Genomic DNA, 21,096 nt, shown 5'->3' on the forward strand with positions numbered 1-21,096 from the left:
GGTGTGCAGGAGGCAGCCGATCCATGATCTTCTTTCATCATTGATGTTTCTATCCCTCTCCCTTCCTCTCTGAAATCAATCCTATCTAATAAAATGATAATATGCAAATTGACTGTCACTCCAACACACAAGATGGCTGCCCCCATGTGGTAAAAGATGGCTGCCCCATGTGGACACAAGATGGCTGCCACAAGATGGTCAGCAGGGAGGGCAGTTGGGAGGGACCAGGTCTGCAAGGGAGGGCAGTTGTGGGTGATCAGGCCAGCAGGGGAGGGCACTTGGGAGGGTGATCAAGCCTGCAGGGGAGGGCAGTTAGGGGTGACCAGGCCGGCAAAGGAGGGAAGTTGGGGGCAACTGGGCCTGCAGGGGAGAGCAGTTGGGGGGGACCAGGTCTGCAGGGGAGGGCAGTAAGGGGTGACCAGGCCTGCAGGGGAGGGCAGTTAGGGGTGACCAGGCCTGTAGGGGAGGGCAGTTAGGGGTGACCAGGCCTGCAGGGGAGGGCAGTTAGGGGCAAACAGGCTGGCAGGGGAGTGATTAGGGGGTGATCAGGTTGGCAGGCAGAAGCAGTTAGGGGCAATCAGGAAGGCAGGCAGGCAAGCAATTGGGAGACAGCAGTCCTGGATTGTGAGAGGGATGTCCAACTGCCCATTTAGGCCTGATCCTACTTGGAAGGGTCCCAGATTGGAGAGGGTGCAGGCTGGGCTGAGAGACACACACCCTCGTGCACGAATTTCGTACAACGGGCCTCTAGTAAAAATATTTTTTTTATAAAAAGCACCTCAGTACAGCAAATGGCATATAATATGAATAAATCATAGCTGCTAAGAGTCATACTTCCTGTCAATTCTTCTAAGAGAGTGTACCACCTTGGTGGCAGGACCATTAAGGTATTTCTTTACTTATGCTCATTACCCAGCACTCAGCTTCGTGTACTGGTCCCTACATTTACATTAATGGGATTTCTATAATTCTTTGATTAGCATTCCACTAACCTAGATTTTAAGCATAAATGCCAAAATATGTTAATATGCTCTCTTATCCAAAAATGTAGTACATATTACCATCTTTATTGCAAGTTTCATAGTAATCTTTTATTTGTTGTTTATTACATGTTGAAAGAGAAGTTGTATATATTAAGAAATAAAATCACAAGTTAGTCTTCTGTGCACAAGAAGATGGCTGTTTTCATGTTTTCCATTTCTCCCTCCAGTGGCTTGAAAATGCAAGTACTCTGTCAGTCATGTTTTGTCTTCCAGATTTTAAAATAAGAAGAATCTGCATCCTGGAACAAAGTGATAGCAACATGAGTCAGTCCCTCCTTGAATTTACCCCCGTTTTTGACAATTCCTTCTATTTTAAGGAGCTATATAATTATGATTCACTGTTGAGAATCCTTATAAAACCTGAGCAAATGCTTAAATTAGAATAAAAATCATAGCTAAAATTCTAGAGCTAGAAAATGGATTTAGCATCATTATCTCCTCTATCTGGAAGCATCTGCTCATGCCATTTTGTAAATGCTGAAATCTCTATTATTACTCCTCTAGAGTAGCATATCATACCTACACTAACTTGTCTTAATAATTACAAAGAGTCAGAATATTTAGAATAGAAATATTTGACAGATGACTCTAAAATGTTTTTGTGAACTTTTAGTATATTGCTTATAATAGAAAACAAAGCAACTCATTCATCCCTACGGATGTAACATTTCATTTGGGAAGATACGCATTTTCCACTTCCAAGAACTTGCACTAAGACAAAAAATAAAACACAAAGGTCAATGCAGCTATTGTTCTTGATCTCTTAAAATAATAAAAATTCATCAAAGTTCCAGACATACTGTTCTTAGCCTCAAGGACAGAAACAAATTCAAGTATTATTACCAACTACATTTAATTTGGGCTAAAGCTATATTGGCATTCTCTTAATTTAGATACTTATAAACAAATTAAAATAAGGAGATGGACGTATATCATAGAAAATAATGTGGAGGAAAGAAGCAGGGAGGAGAGAACTGAGTAAAAAAAGTGAGAAACAATTTTTTAGTTCCCATGGTTTTGTGTGAAGAATGAGGTATGATATCTCAGAAATGGTACTGGGAAATAAAATGATGTCCAGTTTATCATAAAAAAAGTAATAAAGCAATAAGACCATGTAATAAACAATATGTTAAAGACAGTGGTAGGAAGAGAAAGGCCAAAACTGTTAGCAAAGGATAGATGTAATCAAATGCTAGATTTGCTGAGTGATGTTTATACTTTATAGTTAGATATTGTGTAAATAAAATAACATCTGCTAGAGTAGGACTGAAACTCTAGCCCCTGGTCCTTCTTTTCCCTCTGAAACAACTATTTCTATAATGTATTATCTCTCTGGCCTCTTATTTAACTCTTTGATCTTCACTATCTATTAGCTCAGTATCCTTGTACCATCAAAATGAAAGCATTAGCAGCTAATCCTTAATAACACTCCACATGTGTTTTAAAAGTTTTCCACATACTAACTCATTCAGTCTCCATGACAGTCCTATGACCAGATGCTATTGTCATCAGTAATCTCCGTTTTGTAGATGGGGATATTGACTTACAGAGAAGTAACTTGCCCAAGGTCATGGGACTGAATAGGGTAGCCTGGCACCAGGATGCTGTCACCTCTAGTAAGATAGCCTTTCCCTCTGGATTCTTATCCATCCGTGGGCACAATACCACTCTATCAGCTGTACTCCATAGAACTTAGATGTTATCTTTAATGAAGCTCTACCTTTAGTTTAGACCCATCCTACACTACCAAGCCCCAACATTACCAAAATACTTACAAATGATTTGGCCCAAAGCAAACCGGTCCATAGTAGAAGTTGGTAGAAAATGTATAACTCTTCCCCCCACCCCCTCACCTTCATGGTTTTTCAAGCTCTGGAGAGGTTAGTGCAGCATGGAAGTTTTATAACCTTTAAGTCTTTTTAAGCATTTTGTTTTAAGCATTTTTGCTTTCTTTCACTAATTCATTTTTACTACCCTGCAAAAAGTTGAAGCAAAATAAATGTCTGGCAATTCATGGATTGCTTAAATAGTGGTAGGTTATATAATGATACATATGGTATGATCCCATTTTAGAATTCACTTTATATATCAATCCCTACTAACTTCTTTCTTTAAAAAAAGTAGTATCACTGAAAGACATACTTCAACAATAAAACCATCCTGCCCTGACTGGTTTGGCTCAGTGGATAGAGCATCGGCCTGCGGACTGAAGGGTCCCAGGTTCGATTCCGGTCAAGGGCATGTACCTTGGTTGAGGGCACATCCCCAGTAGGGGGTGTGCAGGAGTCAGCTGATTGATGTTTCTAATTCTCTATCCCTCTCCCTTCCTCTCTGTAAAAAAATCAATAAAATATATTTTTTAAAAACCATCCACAGAAATAACCTTTCTTTGTGTAATCATATCTATAGTTTTTGGCATAACTCCTTGCATTTCCTGTGCTGTTTATATATTAAACTCTTTTGACGGTCACAAATTTCTCAGAAGCAGTTCATAATATTCCTCACTTTTCTAAAAGAATGACTGTTGGAAGAATGAGTTATCAGCATATTTTCTTAGACATGGACATAGGCACAGCTCAGATGTGCAGAGTGCTTCTGGATCAAGTCAAAGGAATCAGCACTACCCAGCGAGAGCACATCAGTTTTAACAGCACAGTAACTGGTAAGCACCAGGCGAGGTTCACGTGGTCCTGGGGAGAAGTAAGGTATCAACCCATGGAGCTGAGACTTATAGGATGAGTACGAGTTTGTGAGGAGAAAGAGCATTTGGCACGTACACTGGTCAAACAATGAGTGTAGAAGCAAAAATGGCAATCTCGGATTTGATTTTACCTTGTAGAAAACTTTTTTCTCCAAGACCAGTAGTAATTTATAATAAACCAACAGATATGCATGGGGCACAGAATACTGCTAATATCTTTTGTGTTGATATCATGAGATTAGTGCAGAGTTAGTAAGAAAGGTTTTTAAGCGCTAGAAAATTTCATACTTTCCTAAAGATTGACATGTATTAAGGAATTTATAAATTGTTCTTACCAGACCCTTCTTAAAGTTCTCAATCCTTTTCTTCCCTAATTTGTTTGTTAGCCACAAGGCCCAGGTGGGCATATACTGCCACAAATACGCCACTGACAAAAAAGGTTGATCCGCAATCCAAACTTCTTTCAAGTCATTGGCCATGCAGATTAACATCAGCCGCACGCACCGACTGGTTGCCATCTTGTAGGACTGGTCTGCATCACTATGTATAGCCTAAGAAATATTTCAAAAATTAAGTGAATGGTGAGTATTTAATCCAAGGTATTTCACAGAACTTTTAAGCTAGAAAGGACCCAGAAGTCATCTAGTTGACTTTTTAATGTGACCTCATGCCTCTTCAGACCCAGTGGATACTAATAGGTGCCTATAATATTTCCAAAAGCCTAACAGGAAACATACACTTGCCAGATAAGATTGTACAGGCTAACTAAAAGATGAAGGTTCTTTGCTTTTAATTACAATTGTATCATCTTAATGTACTGAATGATAATTATATATCACTTTAGTAATAAAAATCTTTAAGCAAATTAACACATACATTTAACAAATGGAAGTCTATAAAACATAGAGTCCATGGGGGTAAAACAGCAAAAAGATAAAAGTGGTTTCTTGGTAGTGAACAAATCTGGCACTGCTAACCTAGTTAACCCACTACCATTCTATAAATAAACTAGTGACCCGGTGCACGGAATTTGTGCACATTAAAAGGGAATTAATTAGAGGAAATATTTTAATATTGCTATTTGCCCTTTCTCTATAATAGAAGTGTCTGGCAGGCCCCACCCCCATTGGGCGACACCAAGATCCGGCCATCCCTACCCCTGTCAAGCCCTGCTGAGTGGGGGATGCAGCCTCACGTCCCAGCACCCGGGCAGAGGGCGTGGCCTTGGGGGGCACGGCATCAGGTCCCCTGCCCTGGCCCGGCACCATGCAGCCTCAGGTCCCTGCTGTGACGGCATCATGGTGTGATGGCGTGGTGACTATTTGCATATTAGCCTTTTATTATGATTATGATGATAAACTGAGGCCCAGAAAGGAAGGAGCTCATCTGTGCTCACACAGATCATTAAGATAACCAGGTCTACATTCCAAGTCCCTTGATTCCTATAATTGGGTGATTATTCTATTTTACCTTAAAGCCTCCACAAAAAATGTGAAAATATAAATTATATCTGTTAACATTTACATAGAAGCATATACAGACTTATGTCTCAGTAGAAAAAGATCTTAATGAAGAAGAAAAATTTCATGGTCTTTAGAGGGATTTTGGTATTATTGAGTGGCACTGGATTCTTTGTGAGACATGTGCTATTCATTTGATAAATCACTTTGTGATGTGTAATCTGAGCCGAGGAAAACACAGACCTGGGTGAGGCTAAAATTATCAAAATGCCACAAATGTTTTTCTAAGCTCCTTCACTGGGATTCCTCTTTAAAAGCCCAGTCATTTTAATATACTGAAATTCAGCCACACAGAACCTTTCAGTGTTGCTATAATTTATGAATTTATAGAAACTGGGTTTTTTAAATCACATAATAGTGGATCACTTACCAGTAATATCTCAGCAATTTCTTTAGCCCTATTAAAACTGGCTGCTAAAACACTATCAGCTAACCTTAACAATTTTCCTAATGCTATGAGTTAAGGTTTGTAAATAAGTCATAAGCAGCTCTAACATGAAAACCCTGAGGCACAGTGATACGAAACCTACATATGACTATTAAACCATTCAAATCATACCCCAACTAGAAATGTTTACCTGTGTGGCGGCATTAGTTAGGGCGTTCTTCACAATATTTGATTGCACTGGTCCTGGGAAAATGTTAGAAACTACTATCCCTGGGTACGTGGCAAGTTCGGTTCGGAGGCCATTAAAAAAACCCTAATATAAAATAAAGCAAATAAAATAAATACAGACACATCTCATGTTTACTATTAGCATGAACTTACTTTTCTTTGACTATGAAGGACAATAGCAGCACATTATAAAATAGGTTCTGAAACGCCTGAATAAAGCACAGGAAATGTAATTGTGCAATCTTATTAGGCATTTTTAACCTTAAGACTGGAGGCAATCAAGAATAGCATTCTCAGCTCTTTCCGGGTATGAATGGCTCACCTGTTTGGAAGTGGTGGATCATGCCATCAGTGATTTTTAGGGTAGGCAAGCACTGGATAGGTGAAAAACCTGGAGACTCTGATACACCCTGGAGATTCTGATACATCCTCCTTAGACCAGTCCCCATGTCCCCACTCCAAAAGGGGTGCATGTTTCCCACTGAAAATCACTCATATTTGGTTTCTTTTTATCCCTCAAGGTGGTTTAAGGTGCCCATATTGGGGCAAGAGTGAGTGAAAGGGATTAGTACTTAACACACTCTCAAGGAAAAATTCAACTTTTTCTATTTATTACTAGTTTAACAGACAATTAGTTTCAGCCCACACCCATCTTTTCTGGGCTGTAAAGACCCTCTAGACTTAAAGATACTGGCCATTTATAACCCAAACAGGGAGTAAACATCTTTCCCTAGTCTCTTTTCCTAATTTAGGAAATGGTCCAAGACTAGAAGCTGAGTTAACTACTGAAAAGCCTAAACAGCTAACCCAGGGTACATTTATCTATGATCTAACAATATTAAATAGTTTTACCAGCCATTAATGCTGACCTCTAACAAATAGGGCCTGTGAGGATTCATGCTGTCAGAGACACATACAGTGCCTAACTCACTGGGGCAGGAAAAAAAGGCTAAGTGAATGAACTCCCAAACCCTTAGCTTTCCGCCCTGCTTTAGCAAAGAGGAGAGAGGACAGACACCACTGAGAGCCAACACATCAAACATCAACACCTCTCCTTGTTTGAAATCACATCTAGTACAGCGTGTGAACTTTTCATTGATAAACAAGTTCATGCTACAGCTTGCTGGGCATCGGGGAAGGAAACGTGCTCTTCAAAGAGCCTTCTGGTTTCAGAGTTCAACTACTGGTATAAGCAACTAGTCTGAATCTGCCACATTGTGTCAGAGCATCAAATCCAATAACAAAACAGTGAGTCTTGGAGGGCAGGCCAGACACCTCATATTGTCTGACTGAAAACATCCTGCATGTCTTATGAGATACTTGGTGCCAAACAGATGGTGTAGCTGCTTTCCCTCATCTACCAGCCCGAGACTTGCCCAACTGCTCTGCAGGAAGTGACTGATACCTTATAGTGCCAGATATGAGGAAATCATCAGTGTAGCATTCCATTTCATCACTCTCTTCAACTGTCTACTTTTCACAACAGAAAGGACGTCCTAAGGAATTAAAGCTTCAAATTTTCATGAAGCTGATGATCAGTGAGCTATTCATCTCATTATGCCAACAGTGAAACATTCTATGTAAACTGACCTTCAACAGCATTAACTATAAATTGTGTGTCTTCTTTTAATCATTCTTTTCCTCTTGGCCTTATGATCTAATTTGTTCCATGTTGCAGTTTAATAACATTTCTTCATTACCACTCTTAGCCAACATTAAAAATTCATACGTTTCTAATATGCACATCTCATAAGTTAAGCAAACCAAATCAAGCTTTTCTCCTAGCCTCTGCCTTGACTAGATTTTCTTCTTCCAATGCACCCAGCAAGGGATATGGGTAGTTCCCATAAATTGAGTCAAAGCTAATCCCAGCAAGGGATATGGGTAGTTCCAATTTCTGATATGCTTATATATACATTTAGACCAAATAAGATAAACCCCACCTAAAAGGGGAAAGGAAAAAAAAAGTCACAGAAATGGGGAGGAAAACTACATCCTGAAGTATGTAAAGAAGTGAGGGGTAGACCCCAAATTTGCCAAGAAGATATGGTAGAAATGAGAAGGGGAAGGGTGACATGTTGACTAGACTATACTTCTTGAGGGCAGGAACCATATCTCATCTTTATATCCCTAGGATCTGTTGGCAGTGTATGACACAATGTAGGTGCTCAATACATGTTTGTTGAATTACAAAGAGGCATGTGAGGCTCAAGTCTTTTTTAGCATCTTCTGGGGATATCATCTATCAAAGGTCTCCTTGGGTTTCTCTCTGTCTCTCCACATCACTGCCCAGTTCCAATGACCTCTCACAGAGATGGCCATATCCCCCGTGTACATTTAGGTCAGTTCTATCAAAGTTTGAGCAGACTTACCCGAAGAGCATGTTTGCTTGCACAATATCCACTAGAAAGGGGCGCAGCCAAGATACCCATGAAGCTATTCACAGTTACAATCTTTCCTTGTTTCCTCTCGATCATGTGAGGCAGAACACACTTTGTCAAGGACACCGTTCCTAAGTAGTTAAGCTCTATCAACTCCTTGTAGATATCCATGCTGGATTCCACACACAGAGAACGCTGGGATCTTCCACCATTGTTGACCAGAATGTCGATCTAAACAGTAAAATTAGAAAACAGGCTCTTTGGTGATGACCTGTGGATGGACTGATGGAATCCCTAGGGATGGTTACTTATATTGATAACTAGAAGAATCACTGGAACAGACTGGTATATTTCCAGAGTCAGTAATAAAAATATAAAATAAAAATTAGAATTCACCCTTGGAATTAAATTTCTATTTTAGGTGACTCTTTATGGAAAGTAGTATCATAAAAATAAAAGGCACTGAATTTTTAGCTTCTTTTGTTCTACGTGGAGGAGTTAGTACTTGTTAAGGTATGGAAAGTACTAATTTCACAAAGCCAACGACTCAGAGATTAAAAGGCCCAACTCATGGGCCTTGATCTCACTACATGGACCCATTTGCCTAAAGCCCTTTTAATGAAGCACCACAAATGGGAATCTCTTTGCAGCTACTTCAAAGCAAAGCATGTCAATTCAAAATGCTACTTACTTTACCAAACTCCTGCAGAACGGCTTTGGTAGCCACTTCATGTGAACTTATGTCAGCCAGGTCAAAGGGCAAAACAAGTATATCTTTTCCTTTTAAGTTGCCATTCTCTAAATAAAGACACCAAATATTAGTGTGGAGGTCATGCAATAGTTCAATCAAGCTCTTTGCTATTTGCATGAACACCCATCCTACAACCAGACTTGGCAACAAACTCATTTCTGAGTGGCTCTGCAGAAGAGTTTCTCAGTGATGAAGAAGAGGACTGGTGGTAATGTGGCAACACCTTATCGGATAAAAGCTGGCTGGGTACACAGGAAATAGAATAGCTCTCCTCAACTTGTATATAAACAGTCTAATGTTGGAACAGACTCTAGAAGAAGTCAAGACAGTACTACATGCTAAAAAATAAATTGGAGGGCCCAGTCCATGTGGCTCAGCGGTTGAGTGTCAACCTATGAACCAGGAGGTGATGGTTCAATTCCAGGTCATGGCACATGCCTGGGTTTCTGCCTCGATCCCCAGTAGAGAGTGTGCAGGAGGCAGCCAATCAGTGATTCTCTCTCATCACTGATGTTTCTATCTCTCCCTCTCCCTTCCTTTCTGAAATCAGTAAAAAACATATTTTAGAAAAATTTTGGGAGCAATTTCTTTCAAGTACAGAGGCACTTTTGTTTTATCATAGGTTCACCAAGTTAGTTGCTCTTTTACACACATTGAAAAACAAAGTTTATGCTAAAGCTCAGAGCCCTCCAGTGACATGACACGTAAAAGCTTCCCTCCAGAGGCTAAGGATCCCAGGAGACAAACAAGGAAAAATAAATAATCCTGGAATTCCCAAGCAGGAAACATGTTGGACTGTATAGCCCTTTCTATTTCTGTTCATTAAAAAAGTATATTTTTCTTGTGAATTCTAACCTTGGAATACAATAAGTAATTCCAATAAGAAAAAAACAAGCAAGTAGAGAGAGATATAAAGGCTTTATGGAGCAAAGGAGTCAATTGTGAAACATTAACTATTTTAAAAGAAAGAGAAAAATTTGCACCCGTTGTCTGACAGATAAAAGGAAAACAATCAGCTTCATTCCAACGAAGAAATGCTGATATGATTCATCTTTGCCAGCACAGGAACTGCAAGTCTCAACAGTGGAAGAGCAATTACCACAAGAAATGGCCCAGCCCTGGCAGGTGTTCAAAGGGTCACAAGTTCAATTCCTGGTCAAGGGCACGTACCTGGGTTGCAGGTTCACTCCCCAGCTCCAGACAGGGTGCACGTGGGAGGCAACCAATCAATGTGTGCCTCTCACATCGATGTTCCTCTCCCTGCCTCTTTCTCTTCCCCGTCCCTCCCTCCCTTTCACTTTCTCTAAAAATCAATAGAAAAAATACCCTCAGGTGAGGATTAACAACAAATCAAACAACAACAACAAAAGCAAAGAAAGAAATGGCCCAGGGCAGAAACACAAGAGGCCTTTGAAAGCAGCATCCTGAAAGGACCCTTAGCTTTCGCACCTGGCTCGTTTCTGGGTGGTTAGTTCCATCAGCAAAGTGAAAGAAAGGTGTCTAAAGAATGATAGGCAGATGACCAAAAAAATGGTCTGCTGGGAAATTCAAAATCATCTCAGTTTAGATACTAAGTGTCCATGAGAAATAACAACTTTATTACTTAAGGCTGCTTTCAATGGGAACATAACTACACTAAAACACAAACAAAAATAAATATTGTTGCCCTATATAGCAATATGAAAAATGCCGTCTCAAGTTGCATTTTTTAAACTTCATCCTTTATAACAAAAATGTTATACCATCCTCTATGACTTCAATATCTGACATTTTAGCAGAATGTGTCAGGATCCTTTCTAATTAAATTTCTGTGATTACATACATGTGTGTCATACATAAGAACCAAACTATTCCTTTAAGTAAAAAAATATAAGACATCTATGTGATTTCTAAAAATCCATCAACATTTGAGAGAATTGGTGGTCGCTCCCTAATGCCAAAAGGCAGTGCAAAAAAAAAAAAAAAAAAAGTAGAAAGGCAGCAGAAAAAGGGAAGAAAGAGGCCAGGGCAGCTAATTAAGAGATGCCAGAAGGAAGAGGATTTGGGTCAAAACACTTGGAGCATTTGGAACCTGAGTAGACTGCCCAGGAAAATCCCAGTCTTGCTGCTGAAATTCCCTGAACTATATTTGAGTTTGGATTCTGATTTATTGCTGTTTCAGATTGACTTACCCAGGCATCTTCTTTTCACCCTTTCCAGCTCATGCTCTCTTCTGGCAGACAGCACCAGAGAAACTCCTAGTTTCGACAGCTGGTATGCCAGCTCCTCACCAATACCACTTGATGCTCCAGTCACCCACACCACCATGTCAGTCAGCTCCCATTCTATTGAGAAAGGAGTAGGGATTGAGAGGAGAAAATAAGCTATGGATTACACCCATATCCAAAGATTATCCCCCCAAAAAAGTATTTTAAACAATACCTCTGATTATGAAGATATAATGTGTGGAACTTAAAAATTTAAATATTCTGTTTATGGCCTTGATATTATAGTGATAGTCTCACAGATGTATACTTATCCCCAAACTCAAGTTGCTTGTATTAACTATGTGCATTTTTTTTAAAATATGTTTTTATTGATTTCAGGGAGAGGGAGAGATAGAAACATCAATGATGAGAGAGAATCATGGATCGACTGCCTCCTGCAAGCCCTCTACTGGGATCGAGCCTGCAACCTGGGCTTGTGCCCTGACTGGGAATTGAACCATGACCTCCTGGTTCATGGGTCAAGGCTCAACCACTGACCCACACCGACTGGGCTGTGTGCACTTTTATATGATTATCATACCCCAATAAAGTGAGTTTTTTTTAATTTTTTCTTAAATATCCTAAGAAAACAACTCCTACCCAATTAAAAAAAAGGCATGAATATAAATCATATTGGTAACAGTTATCAATTCTTTATTTTGTGTATTCAGATTCTTGGGTGAGTTTTCCAGACTTTACTTCAAGGTAAGCCTTATAACTCCATGGTCTGACTAAAAGGCTCTACTTATCTATGTATTTGATGGAGAAAACGTAAGGCTAAGTAAATAGAAAGTCTGCCCAGACTCAGTTTCTCACTTTCCTTCTCCATAAAATGAGGGATTCAGATAAGATGACTACTAAAGGTCCTATCCAGTTCTCAATTCTATTATTCTAATTTCTTGCAATGGAGGTATTGATAATGAATCTGAATATGCTAAGTCCTACCCTATGGTAAGGCGAGACCACCCTGGACTTTGAAAGTCATATGTTCCCCATCTGTCAATCATATCTGATGCTTATCAAGTAAAGGTCATTTTGTAAAAATGTTCCCCCAAATGCCTGCGCTTTCGTCTTAGGAGAATCCGGTGGCTCACCCACTATGAAATGCATGACAGCGAGATGAAATGCTGTACTCTGCTTGCCCAATCATGTTCTCATTAAAGACTGTAAAATGTTATAGTAATAAAGCAATGACGAGTGACTTATTCTCCTTTTGTCCAATGAAAAAACTTGTTTGCAATGCAGGAGATGATAGCCTCTGTCTATCTGAAAGTGTAGAGTCACTGTGATGCAGCATTCCTGTGTGCCTTATTCATCAAAATGTGTTATTTATTTAAAAAATAGTAAACCAGTAATCACTTAATATGTGCATTTCTGGTTTCCTATTAGAAACATTAAAAATCAGGAAACTAGTTTACTATTTTCATCAAGCAATTCTACAGCCTGTTAGGTTGACAGTCTGAGCTCCTGAAACTGCCAGGGTTCACATCCCAGCTCCACCACACACAGCAGTGAAACGCTCCTGTGTGAGAACTCAGAGCCTTCATTTTCTACAACTGGAAAATGGGATTAATAATAAGAACTCCTCCATAGAACTGTTGAGAGGAATGAGTTAAAACCTGTCGAGTTCTCAGAGCAGTGTGTGACTCATACTCAGTGCTTAATCAAACGTCCATTGTGATCATTGCTAAAAGTCTCTTAAAAACTGATGTTTTAAAACCAAGACATAAGTAACTTGTGTGTTCCAATTTCTCCAGCCAGGGGCAATGGGATTACTAACTGTAACCGCTTACCATTTTGTTCATTATTTCCTATGTGTTTGCATTACCTTATTAAAATCCTCAGAAGAACCTTATAAAGTAAGAATTATCTCAATTTTATAAAAAAGGAAACAGAGGTTTACAGAAATTAATTTACCGCACTGGACTACAAACTCCCTTAGGGCTGAGACCCTATCTGCCTTGTTCCTTGCTATATCCTCAGTGCCTGGCACACTGTAATATACATAACTGTAGAACAATCACCCAAGAGCCCTAGCAGAGCTGGGATATGAGCTCAGGTACATCTAGCTCCGAAGTCCACTAGACCATGGTGCCCGCATTTTAATATAACCAATGTTTTAAAACCCAACTGTTTTTCAGCCATTCAAGAAAAAGCAACTTATCCTCAGGAAAGAGGTTTCATGTAAATATCTGAACTGAGGATGGAAACATCCCAAATACCATGTCTAGTCTACAATGCTTTCCCATCATATAATATGCTTTCATGGAAAGGCACAACAGAGCCACCTCCTACAGGACTTTCTCAGGAATATCAAAATGTACATTCAGATAGTCATTTATCCATTCATCGACTACTGATTGTTCCAACGTTCTGCAATTCTCAGACTCTAGGGTAAATATAGTCTGTTTATAATAACTATTTACTAATTAGCATAGGACTAACGAAGATTTTATTTTACCCCGATATTCAAGTATTATTGAAATCCAATGATGAAAAATCCCAGGCTCACGTTTACTTTAGTCCACCTGCAGTTCTGGAACCTTCCTGGCGAAGAAAATCATTTTTTTAGCACTAACTTTTATTTGCCAATTCCATAGAATCTGGCATACTCAGAGGTCTCCCTAAAAAGCCTCGGAAAGCAGATTCTCTAGGTTGGAAGGAAACTTATAGTTCAGCCCCAAACCCAGTTTGAGAATTCTCTCTTCAGGCTGGCTAGTCTCAACTTCATTCCCCCACAGGATGAGGAAGCTAGTTACCTCCCAGGCACGTGCTCCTCTTTCGGACCAGTCTAATCATTCAAGGATTCTAACAGTGATGTGATGATGTACCTTTAACTTCTCCCCGCCAGCACCTGATGCCTTGGGGCATCGGAAAGAATAACTCAAGCCTGTCTTGCACATGACAATCCCTCATTTCTTTGAAGTCAGCTGTTATGTCCTCCCTAAGCCCTCTCCTCTCCTGCTTCTCTAAGGCTACATAATACATAAACACCTCCAATTTCTGCTACCTTCCCTCAGATGACATGGCATCGGGTTACCTCACTCTTCCGCTCACACCCCACGGCACAAGCTCTAGTTGGTCAATGTCCCGCTCTATTGAAAGGAGCTGACCAGCGCAGGACACAGGATTCCCCCGGGGGTCTGTACAATTCAGAGCAGGGTAAGATGATGAAATTGCTTCAGTTGTTCCCCAGAAGACAGGCCGTGTGAGGGCCTGGACAGTGGCTGGAGCAGTCACCGCTGGGTCCCCAGGGCCCAGCACAGAGGCTGACACGGATTATAGAAGACATCTGTTGTTGTTTGCAGTTTGTTGCCTCAAGACACTAAATATCTCCGGGTCTTGCCTAATTTTTCTGGCATTCAGTTCACAGTTGACTCACATTTAGGTTACTGTCAACTAAAACCTGAGTTTTTGCCACATGTGCTGCTGCTGACTTTCTCCACTCTGGACTTGTGCCATAGATTTTCCTCTGGACTAAGGTGCAGTGTCTAAAATTAGTCACCCTTAAATGTCATCATGAGAGATATATGCTTGGAAATGCAGAGAATTTCTCTAAAAGGACACATAACAGGTAGGAAATGGTGGTTGCCTCCAGGGAGGCAGACTGGCTAGCTGGGGAAGGAGGCTGGGAAAGCAAGAGCTTTACTTTTCACTATATAACCTTTTGTATTTTTAATTTTCTCTTATGTGAGTACATTGTCTATTTTTCAAGTAACAAAAACTAACTCACCAGAGAAGATAAGGAGGACTTTTTTTTTTCCACTTTGGTCTGCCCAGTCTGAGCTGTTTTGGAACCTGAGTCTATCCCATATTCCTTTAACTTTTTTCAGTAGCACCCCTACCCCCAGGAGTCCTGTAAGTCATTTTTTTCCTGATAACTCCCCCATAGAATGTGAATTCCACGGATATACTACATATCTGTTTACGTACTGTACATAAAGAGTTCTATCAAGGTTACTCTTCAGTAAGAATAGCTAAATTTAAAAATTAAAAGTTAAAAATTAACATTTAACTTAACTTTTACATCCGTATTGGCTGGGTAACTTTTAATGTAATGTGTTTACTTAAATAAATGATAATGTATCAAACTACATATGCAAATTATATAACTATATAAGAGCAATGTAATTAAAATCCTCCAAACTTGTTATTTTTCCAGCAAAAGTGAAACATTGAAAAAAATTAAATTTCTTAAAATTTATGTTTAGTAACATTAACTTTTAACGTTTGCTTGATATGTGAAAATAACTTTTAATTTAACTGGCTGCTAGATATTGTCAACATTTCTCCTTTTCAATGCTTGACATAATCAGCGGTTGAATATTTTTTGTAGAATTAAATAACAAAATAGAAACTATTTTTTGTGTACTTCTCAAATCCAAGTTAATTCAAAAAAGCATTGAGGATCAAACACAAACATCCACAAAGCAGCCAGTAGGCACATGCATTCCATCTGCTGAGATGGAGCAAACCATCAAGAGAGAGTCTGCCAATCACAGCCATCCATTTGTCATAGTCTTGTAGCATTGCCCTTGCATATGTGTAGTGTATTTTGCATGAACTCAATAATGTCAGTTGCATATGTTTTACTCCAAACCCACCCCCCAATAAAAAAGAATGAGAGAAATGAAATACTACAGAACAAGATTTCGTCTGGTAGGGTTTAGCTTTGGAGGGACCCTCTAAGATTTTGCTCGGTCCCCAAGAACCAATTTTCACCCTCACAGAAGCAATCCTGCTTCCCTTCTCTCCTGCCCCATGTGAAAAGCATAGTAGTTCTCACTTCCAAGCAAACCTCCCTAAATGATGAATCTTCTCCTACTGGAAGTTTGGTCCAGGGAAACCCCACTTCCCCCAGCCCTTATGAATCCAAAGCCCAACTTTGGGCAGGTCATTAAATTTCTCTGAATATTAGTTTCCCTACCTGGAAGATAATATTAGCAAAGCCTACTTTGTACGAGTCCTTGTAAAAAATAAAGGTCACATCTGTAAAGGGCCAAGCACACTGCCCTTTAGAATGTATTAAATAAATGTTAAGCAGGGCACAGATACAGGTGGGACCTGCAGAATGCCCCCCTTAGTATGCCAATAATGACCTTTCTCCAGGCAAAATGCCAATTTAGTTCTTGCCGACTTTATACCTTTACTATTCCAGTAAGTAGGTGAACTACAGATTATATGGAGAAAGAAAGGATGTTTTAACTGCTCTCATTAAAAATCAGTAACCAAAGGAGAATATAGAGCCTTTCAAATTCCTTACTGGGCATATTCCATGGGGATAATCACATGAAAAGTAAATGATAGAAAGCAGTGCTGTTCTTTCTGCATCCCCTGAAAAAAAGTTTGCCTTGAAGAGTAAGTGTTTCCAAACTCTACTTTGAGATTCCCCGATGACAAGGGGGGCCGACCCAACCTTATCTGTACATCCTTTCCACCCGGTGTGAAATGTTAACGTCTGAAATGGATGTACTTCTCGCTTACTCCTCTACCTATATAAGCAGCCCTCACGCTTCCAAGTTAAATCCCAGTTTTAAGGCTTCTCGGAGTTCTTCTCTCGGGCATGTCCTCAATTTGACCCAAATAAAAACTTTCTCCTTAAATTTATAGAGGTCCAGGTGTTCTCTTCGTTGACAATCTCAAATTTTACCATTTCAAAACCCCAGGAGAGTGAAAAGTAGTGGATCAACAACTTCCAGTAGAAATACGCAGCTCCCGTCCGCAGAAGGGATCCCTCTCTTATAAAGCGGGGGGATGCGCTCACTACCTCTCCAAGTATCCCCGGGAGCCCGCTAACAGCTTAGGGTGCAGAGGGCGCCCGCCCCTTCCAGAAAGTCCAGTCGACCCGGAGAGAAAACAAAGCGCAGACGCGCCTCTTCCTCCCCCACCCGCAGCCACAGGAAAAGGCTCAGCCTGGCGACGCGGAAGCTCCACTCCGCCGAGGGAGACGCGGACAGCGCAATCTCGGCTGCAAGGGGCCGGCCTCGTACCGCCCAGGGGCGGCTGCGGGCCCTCACCTGGACGTCGGCCCTGCCACTCGGCCCACAGCAGGGTCAGGTCGCCATCGGCCCGCAGGAAGCGCACCAGCTGCACCACCAGCGCGAGCAGCACGCACAGCGCCAGGAGCCAGAGCAACAAGTCCCAGCTCATCGCGGCCGCGCGCCCGGCTCCGCGGGAGAAGACGGACCGCGCCCCAGCGGCGCCGCAGCTCTGGGATCCGTGCGGCCGCCTCCCGCTCCGCCCTCGAGTCGCGCCGCCCGGCTCCGCCCAGCCCCGCACCACCCCCCGGAGCACCCCCCTTCCTGCTGCGCGCGTGGGCGTGGGGTGTACCCGCACGTCGGGCCAGGAGTCGCCGGCCCAGCCATTGCTGCGCCAGTTCCGCCTGCGTGTGCGTCCCATAAAGGGTTGCGGTCGGAACAAAAGGCTTGGGTTTGTAATAGCAAAACCGATTCTTTAGCAGTTGTTTCGAGGTCAGTTTTCCGGGCTCTGGTTGTGTCAACAGGAAGACCACAACTATTTCGACCTAAGGACGCAACCTCCACCTCCTCCTTTTTCTTCAACTAAAGGAATCGAACAAACCATCAAATGGACCCAACCCCCATCGAATTAACACAGTCTCTGAGTTAAATTGGTCCCGTGTCAACTTAAATTTGGAAATCGCGTTGCAAATGACATTGCTGGACCAGAAAGTGCAACTTCGGCCGTGACCGGCCCTGAGCACTAGCGCTGGGAGCTTGGATTGGGAAGCTGAGGCAAACGCAGTTGAAGTTTGTCACTGCGCAAAGCTGATTAAGTCGTGTACTTACCTGTGCGCACAAAGAATGTGGAAGAGGACTTAAATGAAAAGGTGCCCGTGATGTGGCTCATACACAGTAATTAATTCTCTCAAGGAGAGAATCACACTTCTGACTTACTATTCATTAAGTATCATTATTACTTATTTATTGTTTTAATTGTTATAATTTCTTAGACTTCCACCTGAAAGTCAGGGACTTGGTTTACAAACTTGTATATTCTGCACCCATAAAGTTCCCCTCGCACGTGAGAGCGATAAGAATGTTTAAATTGTGATGAGTCAGAAATTGGTTATATGGTTTTGGATTCCTTGGGGAAGCTGTGAGCTAGCGAAACTTTTCTCTCAACTGATTGTTTACCCCAATTACAACTTGGAATAACATTGCTAAGAGTTGCCCTCATTGGTGTGCCACCTTTGCAATGGGGGTTTATATGCCTCATGAAGAATGACTTTTAAAATAAGATGCTTAAAAATACCACACTGAGTCTCACTATAGTGAACAAACTCTGTTTCCTCTGAGCCTATTTCCCTTTTTGTAAAATAGAAGGGTTGAGTTAGATGTAGTGTTCCAAGCCAGACCATACTGTGGATGGGTAACCGGGTTCCTACCACAAACTCCAGCTGTTGGGAGGGCGAAAGGGGAACAGAGCTGCACATTGCAATTAGGGCAGTGTTGTGGGAGATGGAACAGCAGGTTCAGGACTGGGGAAAACTCACCAGAAGAATATGATCTCTAATCTGTCCAGCCCTAGATATTAAGAAGTCTACGTGAGCTCTGAATGTCTAAGTCTCAAAAATGTGTCTTTGCACCTGGCTAATGTGGCTCAGTGGAGAAAGCACCAGCCACAGACTGAAGGGTCCCGGGTTTGATTCCCCTCAGGGGCTGGATCCCTGGCCCTGGATGTAGGAAGCAACCAATCGATGTGCCTCTCTCACATTAATGTTTCTCTGTCTCTCCCCCTCCCTTCCATTCTCTCTAAAAATCAATGGAAATATCCTTGGGTAAGGATTAACAAAAAAATATATGTGCCTTTGCTTTTTAATCTGATAATTTGGTCCAGTATGAATGTCTCATCATTCCAGGGTATGTACTTATTGTAAAGTCATATACATAGTTCTATGTACATGCATTTATAAGCCGTGATGGTTAATTTTATGTGTTGACTTGTGCAGGTCATGGTGTCCAGTTTTTGGTCAAACACTTGTCTAATTGTTGTTATGAAGGTATTCTGTAGATGTGATTAACATTTAAATTAGTAGACTTTGAAAAAAGCAAATTAGCCTCTATAATGTGGATAGTTCTCATCCAATCAGTTGAAGGACTTAAAAAAAAAAAGACCAAGAAGATGGAGTTCTGACTTCAGACCACCTTTGAACTTGAGCTGCAATATCAACTCTCCCTTCAGTCTCAGCCTGCTGGCAAATTTCAGACTTGATGGCCCCCACAATCAGGTGAGCCAATTCCTTAAAGTAAATCTCTCTGTGTATATATATGTATATACTAGTAGCCTATTTGCAGGAAAAATCCTGCAAGCGGCCGCTGCGGCTGCATGCGCGGCCGCTGCCGCCGCTGTTGCGGCCGCCGCGCCTGCACCCGCACGCCACTGCCACCCGCCCCGCTCCCGCCCCACTCCGCCCTGCCCCGCCCCGCCCCACCCCGCCCCGGCTTTTCCTCAGGCAGCCATCTTGCTTTCCGCTTTTCCTCCATCTTCCTTCTAAGTTGTCTTCAGTCTTCACTCCTCCCTCCCTCCGTGTATGCAAATTAACCGCCATATTTGTTGGGTAATTTGCATACTCGCCCTGATTGGCTGGTGGGCGTGGCTTGGCGTAGCAAAGGTGCGGTCAATTTGCATATTACTATTTTATTAGGTAGGATGTGTAGTATATGTATTTCCTATTGGTTCTATTTCTGTGGAGAACCCTGACTAATACGCAAACTATAATAAAACCAGACAATCATGTCACCTTTACAGCAGTTCATGCATTGGAAAATGAAAACAAATTAATATACAAATTTCAATATCAGAAATTTTAATTTCCCTGAATAGAGGCATAATTCATTTTGGAATTCAACTATGTTTAAAGAATCTGTTATTCTCATCAGAAAAACAACTATTGTAACTAATATCTTTGCAGTGCAAAATTGTCTATTCTCTTCACCAGTGAGAAAAATTCAGCCTCCGAATCTACTGCCTCTGGGGAAGATGCTCAGCAAGATTTTCATAAATAGTAGCCATCAGAATTTCCTTTTCCCACTTGGCACAGAATTTATCACAAAACATGGAGCCAAAGTGCTCAAAGTAAACAAAGGACAGATAAACAAATGAGCGAGTCTCCTGAGGCCAGTGGGGCCGTGGAACCCCAGGCTCCCCTGGATCAGTCCATTCATGAGCTGACAGAATTGTAACCATTTAAATATAAAATTTCAATAGTTAAAAAAACACGATTCCAACATAAGCCACATTATTTCTTCTGTGAACGGTGAAACTTAAGCAACTGCCAGGAGACAAGGAGAGAATCACTGCAGCTTAGTCCCCCTTGTCTATTTCCATTTGGGAGCAGTATTGGCTGCTCCTCCTCCTCAAGTCTTGTTTGTTTGTTTGTTTTGTTTTTTAATATTTTATTTCAGAGTAAAAGGCAGAAGGATAGAGAAATAGAAACATCAATGATGAGAGAGAGAGAGAATCATTGACCGGCTGCTTCCTGCACATCCCACACTGGGGATCGAGCCTGCAACCCAGGCATGTGCCCTGACCCGGAATCTAACTGTGACTTCCTGGTTCATATGTGGATGCTCAACCACTGAGCCCCGCCAGTGGATAAGTCTTGCGTTTGTTTGTTTTTTCATGAGGCCAGAACAGTGATGTGGTCATCGCGTGAGTCATTGCCAAGGCAATGGTCCATGAGGTAGGACAGGGTCCTTTCACAATTAGGGAAAAAAGACTGAAATCATATGCTCTATTTCAGCACCCTACATGATTCTGACAACACACAAACTTATTCTTGGCAGAAGTATCTGTTTTGGCAAACCATATCCCAGTT

General features: G+C 41.3%; 1 protein-coding gene across 1 annotated transcript; it reads right to left on the minus strand.

Moving 5' to 3' along the window:
* Nucleotides 1-1,048: 1,048 nt before the first annotated feature.
* On the minus strand, nt 1,049-18,458 carry DHRS7 (dehydrogenase/reductase 7). The gene is made up of 7 exons (XM_079769667.1): nt 17,276-18,458; nt 11,184-11,336; nt 8,953-9,059; nt 8,253-8,492; nt 5,843-5,965; nt 4,080-4,295; nt 1,049-1,282 (listed from the first exon to the last, which is right to left on the minus strand). Exons 1-7 carry the CDS (start codon nt 17,655-17,657, stop codon nt 1,235-1,237), a joined length of 1,269 nt encoding a protein of 422 aa, XP_079625793.1. The 5' UTR covers nt 17,658-18,458; the 3' UTR covers nt 1,049-1,234.
* Nucleotides 18,459-21,096: the final 2,638 nt, after the last annotated feature.

This window comes from Cnephaeus nilssonii (assembly GCF_951640355.1).
Source record: "Cnephaeus nilssonii genome assembly, chromosome: 4".
Lineage (NCBI taxonomy): Eukaryota > Metazoa > Chordata > Mammalia > Chiroptera > Vespertilionidae > Cnephaeus > Cnephaeus nilssonii.

Excerpts from the sequence above, each read along its gene's own strand:
- DHRS7 (XM_079769667.1), bottom strand. The coding sequence starts at position 17,657 with ATGGGACGCACACGCAGGCGGAACTGGCGCAGCAATGGCTGGGCCGGC. Across the intron at positions 8,493-8,952 it reads TTCTGCAGGAGTTTGGTAAA|ATCGACATTCTGGTCAACAA; the intron begins GTAAGTAGCATT and ends TTTACTGTTTAG. Across the intron at positions 5,966-8,252 it reads CAAGCAAACATGCTCTTCGG|GGTTTTTTTAATGGCCTCCG; the intron begins GTAAGTCTGCTC and ends ATTTTATATTAG.